The 13,694-nt window shown below is 38.9% G+C and overlaps 1 protein-coding gene across 6 annotated transcripts in view; it reads right to left on the bottom strand.

The window, feature by feature from the left end:
- Positions 1–13,694, bottom strand: part of nrxn2b (neurexin 2b) — a 719,066-nt gene that overhangs the window by 527,977 nt on the left and 177,395 nt on the right. For 5 of the 6 annotated variants that reach the window (XM_086285249.1, XM_086285255.1, XM_086285254.1 and 2 more), the window contains exon 4: positions 2,368–2,397. The exons of the other annotated variant lie outside the window; for it this stretch is intronic. In XM_086285249.1, the coding sequence (XP_086141375.1) occupies positions 2,368–2,397 (30 nt within the window). The remainder of the gene's footprint in view (positions 1–2,367; positions 2,398–13,694) is intronic. 6 annotated transcript variants of the gene reach the window in all.

Here is a 13,694-nt window from a genome sequence, read left to right as displayed (position 1 = left end):
TGTCTTTCACAGGATGATCTTAATCTATTTAAGGAGACACAGTGGAGTATTTGGTTATCAATAAATCTTGTGTGAGTTAGACCATCATTCATGTATTTTAAGGGTGAAATAACAGTAACATAACATGAGATACTACACATACTACACTTTTTATGGTTCTTCATTATCAATTGTAGATAATATTACAATCAATTTGATTAATAATCAGTTATAGTTATTAACACAGAATTAAGTAGAAATGGGTTTTTGTGCATTTTTTAGCCCCGATGTTTGTTTGTTATAGGATCTACAACATGTGTCTGAGTAATCATTATAATCCTTCAAATTCTATGGAACAATGGTGCACTGGTTAGCACTGTTGCCTCAAACTTCACACTTGGCTCTGAGTACTGGAAGATACCTTAAGAAAAGGTATGTGCATCTAATCAGAACACTGGTTCATTGGTGCATCCCTTTTAGTTAACAAACAGGGCCATGTCAGCACAAAGTATGCATGTTGTCACCAACAATATCCTTGCATCTCCATTGCTCTGTAGTTCCCGATCCATAAACTTTGACCCAGTATATCTCTTCAAAAGTATGTCCCTGTTACTAAATAAGGCACAATGTATTACTGGGTGGTCTTGTGGGGTTAACACGGTTCATTTAACATTGTAATGTGAAACACCACCACATATTTACTATGCAGTTAAGTTAAGATGAGGAATAATTCCATTCAAAACATTTGTTGACACTTCGGAGATGCAAGGTCTGCAGAAATAGAAGCAGCATGTAGAGATGGCAGAGCAACGGAATGAAGTTCTTTGTTTTGTTTTTTTACGTTTTGTCAGAATCGGCACATGAAAAAGGAAACACATGGGCTGAATAACAAGCAGATTCACTTCTTCTGATTGATGATGAGCAGTGATCAAAAAAAGCATGTCTTTTGCCCTCCATAGTGAATCAATCTGCGCACATCTAATGCAAACTAAATGTCTGTTTAAAGTGTGTTTTGATTTTCAGCATCAATCTTTAATACAGCTGGTACAGTTATGCAATATTTCTCATCATTATTATATAAGGCCTAATCTCAGCTTTGTGAAGCAAAAATCCAGAAATGATGAATGCTATGACTTTGGTTCAAATCATCAAACAACGTTATATTAGGTAAGATGAAATCTAAAGCCTATTTGACATTTTTAATAACCTTGATCATGTCTCTCATTTGTTCTGTATCAATACAGGACAGTAAGATTAAACAGTAAAAAGAAAGGGAAGGAGTTCAAGCCTGCTTGAAACATGGACTTAAACGATAGAAGAAAGCAACGTCTCCACCCCCAGAAACGGTCAGAACATGCATTGCACTTGTTCATTTTTTGCTTTAATGGCTTTGCTTAACACTTTTTTTATGAAGATTGGAGGTCAGATGAATACAATTGAGGAACTAATGAACATCCGCTAAGTGTCGTTTAAAAGGGATGTTGGCTGCACAAATTGCAATCAAATATTCAGATTTAACCTTTGATCATGAATTAAACACCTTTCTGGAAAATTTGCAGACACTGAGGGAGAAAAGTGTGGTGTGCAGAGGTTAAACAGCTGGTGTGTGACATATGCAGCTCAGTGTATACATTGCAGTCAATAACATCAATAACATCCAGTGTTCATAGCAGTGTCAAAACACATTGTCTCAAAACAGAATAACAATGACAATTCAAGAATCATCAGAACTTGAACTGTTTGCCCTTTAAAACATCTGAGTGCCAAACAATGGGAATGTCAGCAGAGTGGTGAAGAGAAACTCTGCACATTCGACAACACTTTCACCTTGAAGTGTTAGTGAATGAGAGTGTGGACACATTTTGCTGTTGTAATTTTGACCAACAAACACATTTCCAATAGAATCAGCAGGATTTTTTTCTTCCTTTTGTTTTGTTAAATTATTCTTGTTTAAACCCAAAGAAAAGGGATAGCAGAAAAGTGTTACCTTCAGCCCCGGGGTCAGGTCGTCGGGGTCAAAGGTGGTCAGAGGTGAAGGTCCAGGACGTGAGCCATAGGACAGGACAAAGGGTGGGACACGTATTGGTGGCGGTCACAAAAAAGCACAAAGATATGGCAGCAGGGAGAGGAAGGAGAAGCAGGAGGCATAACCAAAAGTCAAAAAAGAAAAAGTAAAATGTGACAAAGAAGGGGCAGCAACAGGGGAGAATGATGCAAAAGATTAAAAGCCAAAGAGGAGGATTTGGGGGGAAATGGTGGGATATGGCACAGAGGGAAGGTAAAAAGCAGAGGAGGAAACTGTGAGAGAAAGCAGTAGTTTTGGGGCAAAGAGGGCTGAGTCAGTTCCTCTAAAAACAGAACCAAAATAAAAAAGGAATGAACCCATACCTTGGTCGTTTAACGTCAGGTGCGCCAGACCTTGAAAGGGAAAAAACAGAAAAAAAGAACAGAAAGAGGAAGAAAAGAAGGTCATAAAAGGCACGGGAAGAAAAAAAGCATTGTCACAACGTTGGACTGCAGTTTGTGACAGACATCCTGGGGCAGACTTGGATGTCAGAGTTCAAATCAAAGGTAAAAAACGAGAAAGAGAGAGAAAGATAGAGAGAAAGAGCGAATAGTAACGGAAAACGAGCAAACACTTCTTGAGTGAGGTGTGTGGGGGGGTGGGGGGGTTAGAAAAAAAAGCATTTTTATTTGGCGCAACTCCCGAAGGCTATTGCTCTCACAAATGCTTTTTTTTCCTTTGGAGTACTTATGGAACACACAGAGAACTGTTTGGCAGAAAAGGCTTGAACCTGGTATCTCATATCCAACTGTACTCAAACCAGACACACACTCACACACACACACAAAGAGCTTTGCAAGGTTCACACAGAGGAGGTCAAAGATAAATCTGGAAACATGCTACAGGATCAAACGTTCTCTGCACCCTAATGTGGGTAGATATTATCAGAACACCATTCCAAGCAGTTATTAAGCTGGCTGTAGGCTACCAAGCAAACGTCTAGCCAAACACCCATTTCAATAGATTCAACAGAGACAATGAGCTCCTGTTGGTGCTAGTAGCTAATATAAATCTTACATTATGCAACTTTCAAAAAGCCATAGTCACAGAGATCAGTTCAAGATACTCTATTATTATTCAACGCCATGAACACACACACAGAAAACTGTTGAGAATGCAATCCCAGAAAGAGTACTCCCCCACATAAAGACAACAACGTGCTTCCAGCTGTCTTTAAAATAAGCAACAACCTGAACAGTGTCCACCTGTCAAAGGTTGTTGCCTAAACTAAATGAAGTTACAAACACGGAAAAGCAGTTTTACAATTCATGGTTTTCACAACTGGATGAACATATTTAGTGAACTTCAAACTTTTCCATACGTAGACTCTACTTCCACAGCAGGATGTACTCCAACTCCATAATCTTGGACTACAGCTAATGTCAGTAGTTCTTCTTCTACTTCTCTAACCAGAACCTCCAGCAGGCAGTTCATGTGTACACTAACCTTACCGAGGCTGCATAGAAGACCAAGAAATATCGCTGCCAGCTAGAGTCAAAGACTCTGTGGATAGAGTTGGTGTTTATGGACAGCACAAGAGTGTCATTCAGGAAGCAGTTGCTTGCATTTTGTAGTTATTGACTCGAACCTCGCAGGCGATATAAAGACTATAGAGGAGAAATATAAATGTATATGGACACAGTATAACGTATATGCATTATATTATTAGTAATTGTACAGTGGTGGACAGATGGTGACCAACTGAAACATTTTAACATCCCCACTCTTTTTAGCTACTATATTGTTCCTGTTTGGGGAAAGCTATCGTACTGGTGGTTATAAGGGAAAAAGCGTGACAAAAAAGGAAAAACAGGAAAAGAGCTGTTGTAAGCTTCCTATCAGCTGACAGTGGTCATCAGCTGCACACATAGAGCAGCAGGTTTTTCAATAGAATTCTTGGAAGTAAACCATGTCAGTCAGATAAATAAAACTGAAAAGACTGAAGCGCTATGGCCTCAAGCAGAGTTTATTCCCACATACACTAAACAGCTACAGCAAATTGGATTTAACCCCAGGCTGCACGGAATACAAACAGCACTATGTCTGTTGAACTAGAAGACCCAGAAGGTCGAATCATTTCATCTCAACCTGTCTTTTCTTGATCAATACCACTTCAAGCACAAGACTTTTGGTGTTATCAGCAAACAGATTAATATAAATAACCATTGATGATCGAGGGAACACAGAGCAACAGCCTTTAACTGTTAAACATTACTTCTGTGTTTAATATAAGCATCTGGCAAACAAACAAAAGTTCAAGTCCCAGTTAGCCGCAGTGATCTAATCTATGGATTCTATGACATGCTGGTATTCTGCACATTCTCTTGAATGATTTCCTAAAAGTGTCTCTTATTGCAGATCATATTCAGAATACATTTAAATAGAAATCATTCAGTCTCAGTACAATTTTTCACCTAACCTCCCAAATAAATAATGTGCTAAAACACAGATTTAGAACTCTAGCCGTACCAAATAAGAGCAACAACCTTTAAAGCAGAACTAATCTCAGCCGAGACAGCTTGCACGTACAGCAAATGTTGTCTGTGTAACAATTTTAAGCACAAAGAGTGACTAATTGAAGTGTTTGACAGCTAAAGTTTTCTAAACGTTTGGTTTCTGCTTTTTCTTGAAGACAAACTGGACAAAAATAAAAGTGTTTATAGTCAAAAGTGGCAAGCTGTTAGTCTATGCACAAACACAGCTACACTACCAACCAGCAGGCAGACAAATCAGAAGGCAAAGCCTACAGAAGCTCAAATGACTCTTCACTACAAGCTGTTTCTATTGTCCTCTTTCTTAATAACATCTGTGATTCAGGGGAAGAAGAAATATACAGGCAGAGTGTTTTATTTATCTGGCTTCAGTCCGTTTCCTGCCGGCCTTTTGCAGGGAGTTCAATCATTCTCACTCTGCCTCCTTCTGTTTTTGTTCCCTTGCTCATAATCCATTAAGGAGATAAGGCGAAGGCTCCTGCAATGAAACAGAATGGTGCTGTCGCTGCATACCAAATCATTCAAATACATCCCCCCACCTCCCACCCCGACCTCATCCAGCTTAGCCGAGCAAAAAGCAGTGGTACAATTTTATGGAAAAGGAACACAAAAGAAGGCAAAGAAGAGGTAAAACAGACAGAAAAAGACAAAAAAAATGAAAACAAGGTGTCATTGGCATCCTCACAGCCTATGTGAATGAAAGATTAAGAGACAGGTGTGCAGATAACAAAATGTAGCCAAAAGATAATCAAAAGGACACAGTGATTCCAAAGTATTGTATTAAAAAGTAAAACAGAAAAACGTAAAAGATTTCTTCCAAATTGAAGGACACAAAAGCCACATACACACATCATGTTAAATCAGCACAAGTCTTCAATGTCAGACTCCCAACATGCCAGATCCCGACTGGGGTTTTAATGACTTTCACTAGCAAGTTGTTGAAAGAGAGGCAGCAGCATGGCAGAAAAAATAAATTACTGATCACTTTAAGGTAACCAGAAACAACAGACACAAGAAAAACGCTCCATCTCACATTAATATTGAAGCACAAAACAAATTTACCACAGCCAAAAGCAGCATTGCTCCACACACACTATGAACGTGACAACATCTCAGTCCAAACTACGAGTTTTTATCCTTGAGCATTTGATTACATCCTTAGTTTTGGTGAGTACAGATGGGAGTGCCTAACGGAACGGGCGCAGTTTGGAGAATGGCTGAGATTGGGTGGTTTTGATTGAATGGCAGATGGAGCAGGGTAATAATTCTGTCATTAGAAGGAGTCACGTTTGCATCTTATCCCAAATGCTCTTGTTCCCGTTTGTTGTTTTTTTGACCTCTTCTCATTCCCCTTCTCCATGCGGAGCCCTGCATGAGCCAGCTGCTGTCACCTCCTGCTCTCTTCTACCTCGTGATTTTTTTGCTCTTATCAGGACCAAACTAAAACAGCCCAAATGTAGAACAGAGACCAAGACTGATTTGCTGCAGCAAGACAATTTATTGGTTATGGCGGAAGGTAGGCTAAAAGAGCTATGCTAGCCAGTGGCAGAGGGGCAAGGATGCGGCTGGAGGTGGAACTGGAAGGAGGAAAAGCGGGGTTATACAGGGTTAGCAGAATCTCAGGGCTGCTAAGGGCTGCAACAAGACTAACTGACAGTAGTTGCAGAGTGTAAGATCTGGCACTGTGGGAGAGTGAAGGCCAGAAAATAAGCTGCAGCAGTTGAAGGTGACTGGATGATGCAGAGTCTGACCAACACTACACTACTCTATACTACAATACACTACACCACACAATTTGGACAAAGATCATGTTAAAAACAAATAAAGACTTTAATGGAACTTTAATGCAATTGAACCATGTGAACAAATAACCCCAAATAAAATGTAAACAGAATGTAATCTCCTAATCAGCTGTGTGACACTCGGTAATGTAAACAATAAAAACAGAAAGCAATGTTTTCCAAATCTCACAAACTTGTGGTTTAGTCATAACAAAAAAATGTGAAAAAATATCAAGTGTTTAAATTGAGAGAGTTCACAGTTTCAGGCAATATATTAGGTGATTTTGAATTTGACAGCAGCAACATGTCTCAAAAAAGTTTGGACTGGGCAAAAAGTTGCTGGAAAAGTAAGCTGGAGAACATTGTGCCACTATTAAGGTGAACTAGCAACTAGACAGTAACATGACTAAGTTTAAAAAGAGATTAAAAAACAGCATCTACAAAATCTTGATGATTTCAGAATAATTTTCCTGAATGTAAAAATATGAAAAAGAGGAAATATATGAAAATAATGAAGAAATGGTAGTATTGTCTTTGGGCCAAAGGTAATTTAAAATGGACTGAGGCAAGGTGGAAAACTGTTCAGTTATCTAAAAAGGATTAAATTTGAAATTCGTTTTGGAAAATATGGATGCTCAGGAAGAGAGAGGTCACCCAGCTTGTTATCAGCACTCAGTTCTGAATCCTGATGGTATGGCGGTGCATCAGTGCCTATGGAATTGGCAGCTTGCACATGTGCAAAGCAGCAGTGCAGTGGAGCACCGGGAAAGGACACGCATATTTCAGCAAGACAATTCTAAATTCACACACTGCAGCTATTAAAACAACATGACTTCATAGCCTGCCTGCAGTCCAGACCTTTCTTGAGCAACTGAAAACATTCGAACCGTCATCAGTCATCAATCATCTCAGGGCACCAGCATTAACACATTAGCCACATTTGGAGGGTAGATAGAAAAATTTGTGTCATCCTCATTGTTTTTTTCTACCAATTTCCTTCCCTCACGCCATTCCTTGTTCATTAGATGGAGATCCATACTCTCATTAGACAGAAGTGTTCACTTTCCAGCCACCTCTGTGGTGTTTGAATTGCATGCTAAACAGCATCCTCCACTGAGGACTGTCACTCACGTACGGCCACCACAGTTTATGTGCTTCCTGGAAGCACACGCCGTACTGACACAACCCCTTTTCTTTACCTGCTGATCCCAAGGTAGTAGTAAACAGCAGTTAAGTATTCTTTATATTTTCAAGGACACTGCCTGTGATAACATTAGTGACTTCAGTAAGCATTACCGAAAACCAAACAGCCAAAGTGTATAAACGTATTGAAATATAAAATGAAAACAATAAATTATTTTATATGCATCTTATTGCTTAGTGCACCCTTGGCACACGATATAAAAGTGCACACTATCCAAAACATTTGACACATCCACAAATCAATGGCTTTTACTAGACCTGGGCTAAGATAAAGTTTCACAGTATGATTATTATTTTATATCTCTGAAAAGTGCAGGCATGGCTCTGGAGTACTCAGAAACAAACTAGGGCAATTTGTAAAAACATCTGCTGAAAGATGTTGGAAAATGGTTCTGATTGAACGTGAACAATATTCTTCCCAGTAGTCAGATGTATAATGCAGTATCTTAGAGCAGCTAAAGTAATATTAAACTGTGGCTGATTTAAAGTGTTTTAATAATTAATCATGGATATCTATTCTATGAGAGAAAGATGGAGATAGTAAGAGCTAAGGGGCGAAGAACACCTCTACAGTCCTGCTTTGATTTCTTTCAATGCCCTATTTCAAATAGGAAGAAACATATGTTAAAGGTATGTTCTTTAACATTAGGTTGCTTTGAGACCACATCAGACAAATTTGGCTCGATGTGGAAAAAGAGATGGCAAGGCATGCTGAGAGGGATCCTTGTGTATTTCCCTAATGTTTGCAATAGAGCTGCCACGATTAGTCGACTAGTCACGATTACGTTGACTATCAAAATCGCTGACGACAAATGTAATAGTCGAAGCGTCGTTTAAAGCCTTGTAAGATCCTGAAAGACGCAGGAATAAGTAGTAGGATTTAGGAGTGTAATAGCGGACTGAAGCAGAAGATGGCAGCAATGCATGTACAAGGATGCCAGCTGTCGTTAAACCCCGAAGAAGAAGAAGTAACTCCAGTATCGTAGCTGTGTCCAAATTCAGGCCGCATCCTTCGGAGGCTGCATTTGTAGGTCGATTACGTTACAGCGACGTGACGAAGGCTTTCCAAATTCGAAGACGCCTCCAAATGCGGTCGTCCTTCATTTCCCCAGCATGGCCCAACCTATCCCAGGATTCATAGCACAGCCCAGCCAATACCAGTTTCCAACAATGGCGGCAGCTACTTAGTTTTAATCTTACTCTTTCTGGGTCACAAAATAAACTGTGTAAACTTCAAATATCTGCTTGGTTTATCAAGACATCACATATTTGCAAAAGTGCTCCGATGTTTTCGGAGACATCTGTTACCCACCAGCTCGATAGCTAGCCGGGGGGTTCAATGGTCACTTGAGCCGGCGAGAACTGCGGACTCCCGGCAAATCGTTTTCAAACCCCACGCGGACTTTCACTACTCAGGTTAAACATGATATATAAGTCAGTTAAATAACTTAAAACTATTATTGTTTGGCTTTTTTTAGTGTTTTATTTGTTCCTGAGTAAATCGGTTTGGCTGAGATTAAAGTTATTTTTTGCACAGGCTGAATAAACGTCAAACAGAAAACTAATTAAACGGAAGTGTGAGATTCTGTTATACTGTATTTTAGATGGCAAGGAGCAGACGGATGAGTTTATTAAACTCCACTGAGACAATCTGCAAATTTTATTAAAAGTTTAATAAACTATCATCTTGTCTTTATTTTTAGTTAGCACATATCTTTAACACTTAAAGCTGTAAGCTAATGATAGTTATATAAGTGCAGACGCATGCTGGTGCAATAAGCTGTACATTTTACGTCCAAAGGATGCATGATCTGATTAGTTGACTAATCGCAAAAATAATCGGTGACTAGTCGACTATCAAAATAATAATTTGTGGCAGCCCTAGTTTGCAATGACCCTTAATCAAATAGCTGCATGAACACCTGAAAAGCTTTGATTCATTAAAATCTGGTCAATAGGTTCAACTTCTGTTAGTACGTAAATTAAGCTAGTGTACCTTCAAGGGTCAAAGGTCTTTTCTGGACCAGCAACATCACCCAACGATTCTAAACAGATGTTTTCAAGATTGTATTTGTAAGTAGCATAGGATGGTGTTTTTGTCTAATCAGAGCAACTGTATAAATTTAAGAACTGTTGAGAAGGCTGGGTAGAAATCATGAGCATGGAGTATTTTACATTCCTGAGTTTGATAAGCTGTCAAAGCAGTCAAGCAAACATAATCAAATCATTTCCTTTGGTAAGCCCTCATGATACAATTACTAGCATTCAAAACAAAACATACAAAACAAGTGAAAAACAGAGGGGGAAATAAGGCTCTAACTTGGCTTTGGGATTTGTCGAGGTAATTTATTACATACTGTAGACTTCACACCTCAGTACCACTTTTGACATTGACTCCGGGGGTGGCCAAACCTTTTTTTTGTTCATCTATTAAAGATGAAACTACCTGTTTATATGACCAAATACTGACTGGAAAGAGAAGAAGAGACCGTGGGAGCTCTTGGCTGCTCCTGCTCTTCGAGCAGCTAGATAGTGTAGTGGTAAGACTACACACCTTTGGTGCAGGAGTCACGAGTTTCAATTCAATTCAATTTTATTCATATAGCGCCAAATCACAACAAAAGTCGCCTCAAGGCGCTTCATAGGTACAGAGAAAAACCCAACAATCATATGACCTCCTATGAGCAAGCACTTTGGCGACAGTGGGAAGGAAAAACTCCCTTTTAACAGGAAGAAACCTCTGGCAGAACCAGGCTCAGGGAGGCCAACAGGCCATCTGCTGCGACCGGTTGGGGTGAGAGAAGGAAGACAGGATAAAGACATGCTGTGGAAGAGAGACAGAGATTAATAACAGGTATGATTCAATGCAGAGAGGTCTATTAGTCTCATAGTGAGTGAGAAAGGTGAGTGGAAAGGAAAAACTCAATGAGTTTGATTGCCACCCGGTGTTCGGTATGGATTCTAGTGAACCCCCCCATGTTAAAACCAAGCCCTGGTGCGGTTATGTCTGCAGCTTGGACACAAGTAGTTCACTATATGTTGTACGCTATTGTGTATGTGACAAATAAAGGTGGTCTGTTGTTGTTATCTTTACTGCACTACTATCTGGCTGTGGCTGTGACTCACTTAATGATTATATGATACAGTAGACATGGCATTAAATTGAACTTTTCATGCAGTTAAAGTGCTTTGATGTGTAGACATCTCATAAATTTCATATATTTTAATTTTATCAACAAAAACTCTTTACAGCATTTTACAGATTTCTTCTGTGTGTCTCTGCAGACATCTGATTGTAGAAATACCACAGGAAACTGTTGACCCCAGGCAAAGAAGTTAACTAAGCGAGTGAAGCATCAAATCTTTATGGTCACTTTCCACTTTCCACAGCAGCATCTGCTATCAGCAGCGATGCACAAAGTCATTTGGAAGTCTGTTGAATAACTTGATTTACTATAAAAGTTACAATAAGGCAGTGGCACGATAAGTAATGAAGACTGCAAATGCCAAGGTTGCAGATACACAATATACACAAGACCACCATGACAGGTAAAGTAAAACAATATGATTTGATTGCAGTGCTATTGCTTTGGGTTGTGAACACGCACTGCCAAATAACCAACATTTATAGGTGTCAACTTTTCATAACTAAAAACCTATCAGTGCAATACGTGTATTTTTATTCAGCATAGGCCTACACATATTACAAATACATTGAGCGTTGTTTATTGTCTTAATAACAGTTTACTCTGGGTGTGGGAAGATAATGAAGGATCACAATGGAAAATATTTCATCTCAAGATATCATGCTCCCCAAGATCTCCTAATCAGCTCTGTGACACGGTAAATCATTTTGACTCCCACTTCTTGTTCATTAAAACACAACTATGTCATAGAATATATCAGAGCATCTTGGAGATCGGTGAGGGGTAACGATCTTACAGTCACTGATCTGCCTTAATTAAACAGTTCATAAATAAATTGGAGCTCCGTATGTCAAGCTGGAGAACTTTATAACTAATTTCATGTTATAGCCATCAAAACTAGCATACAGAAGGGATGTTGGTGATTTCTTCACTTATGCCTAATTATACAGTGCAAGGTCAGAGGCGCTTCAGTATTTCAGCAGCTCTTATATGAAATCCCACTGCCTTTATTTGAAAGAAGTAGCTGTACCATCACCAATATAACGCCTTACAGCAAACATACTATCCTTATGTCCTAGATAAGGTCTCCTGAGGTCAAAACTCAACACCAGCCCCCCCATGGATATCTCAAAACTTCTATATACCCTTCCTCTTTCACTCTGCAGATGTTCCTTACACCATTTCTCCAGTCCATCCATCCTCTTTTTAAACAGCCAGCATCATAGAATGACTTATTCATAGAATGAATAAGTGTCCTCTGATTGCCACTTATGGACTCTACACATTAGAGAAGCTGAAAGTGGAGAGTGGACCACAAAATGCATGCTGTCCTGAACATTTCTTTTCCTCACAGGATTTTGGAAGCTATAATTACAACATCAGATGTGACAGGGAAACAAGCAGCCAAGAAGTATTGAAAGGAAGGCAGGAAGCCAGTCCTTAAGTGGAAGATTATAGCCATGGAACCACAGCACCTTTCTTAAAAGCCCAAAACCCAACCCTAACACACACATGAAGATTACCAAAAGCTAATAGCACAACAATTAGAATCCTCTAAAAGTAAAAGACACCTTCATCATCAGACAACGATATAAAAGAATATACAATTATTATCAGTCAGTATTAGATAGTATAAGTATAATCTATAAAAAAAAGTATATGAAGTTGTTTCTCATAGAGATTGTTAATATCAGTCCCATTTCTACTGCAAAGCAATCCAACATTAGTGACACACAGTAAAAACAAGACGAAAATCTCCTGGACCTCTGAGCTATAGAAGCTCAAGTCAGAAGCAAAGTGATCTACAGGGACGTTAGCGCAAAATAACACCTTGCCTTGAGCATTTGTTGATGTTTAATGTTTCATTTTGACAATGTTCTCCCTTCAGGCTCTGTTTAGAAGCTCAATCCTGTTTCTCTTCACTAACAGCCCCTCACTGTGTTGTGTAGATTTGTGTTAGGGAAATGGAAAAAAAACTGTTATAATGAGTTTTGCCTGAATATGTAGCTGCCCGTGAGTTTTTGTCAGAGCGACTTCCTGTCTTGTGTCAGGGGGTGGGTCTCAGCAGGTAACTACAACAACAACCCATAATGGAAAATTAATGTCTTCCAACTGAGACAACACACTAACTTCACTCACTGGGTCGGGTAAACACTATTAGACCACCAAATCTGTAGTGCTCCTGGAAGTTTGCGCGAGCGTAATTACTGAAAAATTCATGGAAATTTTTGTAACAAATGTATTCATTATTCATGCGCCTATTTTGTAAGGCTGGAATCCTCTTTGTGGGAAACGATAAGCAGCTTGATTTAACTGAGATTGGAAAGTCCCAAATGGTCTATCCTCCCTACTCACTACAGGATAGTGATGTGTTTCTTTGTCTCACAATGGTAAATGAAAAGGTACTTAAACAGTCTTTTTAGCAAGTTGAATTATTCAAAGAGTGTTAAATAGTTTATTCTAATAATTAGTCTAAATCTCAGAGTCTCTATGCCTTATAACAGTTTACAGTAGATTGTTGGTAAATTATTTTTTAAAAATGTGCCTTTACACTGGCAACTGTCCTAAAATTGAAGATTTCAACACATCCTTAAAAACACCTTGAACAAAAACTTTTTGTTAGCTCAATACACAGGAAATATCAAATATTAGAAAGAAGAAATCTGAAAAATACCATAAAACATGTGCAAGAAAAAGAATTTTTTTTATTTTTTTCCCACATTGTGATTCCAGTTAGGGCTGTTCGATGTAACGATATATATCGGATGACGATATAAAAACGTCTATCGTTTCATTTTACGCTATCGTTTGTTTCGTGGTGTCGCAAAATAAACTGTTTACGGCAATATTTTTTCATCGTTTTGATGGTCACTGTAGTGGCTATATTAATTTCTTAAAGTTCTCTCTTTCTCTTATATTTAATATAACCACACTACGGACAGACAAGCGCCTGTTTTTATGCGTTGTGGTTAGCAACAACGACGGTAACACCACCGCGTGTCCGCTTGTTTATGTTCCACATAAACCT

The sequence above is a fragment of the Aulonocara sp. 'chitande type north' Nkhata Bay genome, linkage group LG3 (assembly GCF_057382095.1).
Source record: "Aulonocara sp. 'chitande type north' Nkhata Bay isolate Kocher_YH1m ecotype deep benthic linkage group LG3, A_spYH_male_GT1.1, whole genome shotgun sequence".
NCBI lineage: Eukaryota > Metazoa > Chordata > Actinopteri > Cichliformes > Cichlidae > Aulonocara > Aulonocara sp. 'chitande type north' Nkhata Bay.
The sequence above is the reverse complement of the archived record's forward strand: the minus strand, read 5'-3'. Positions and strand labels throughout refer to the sequence as shown.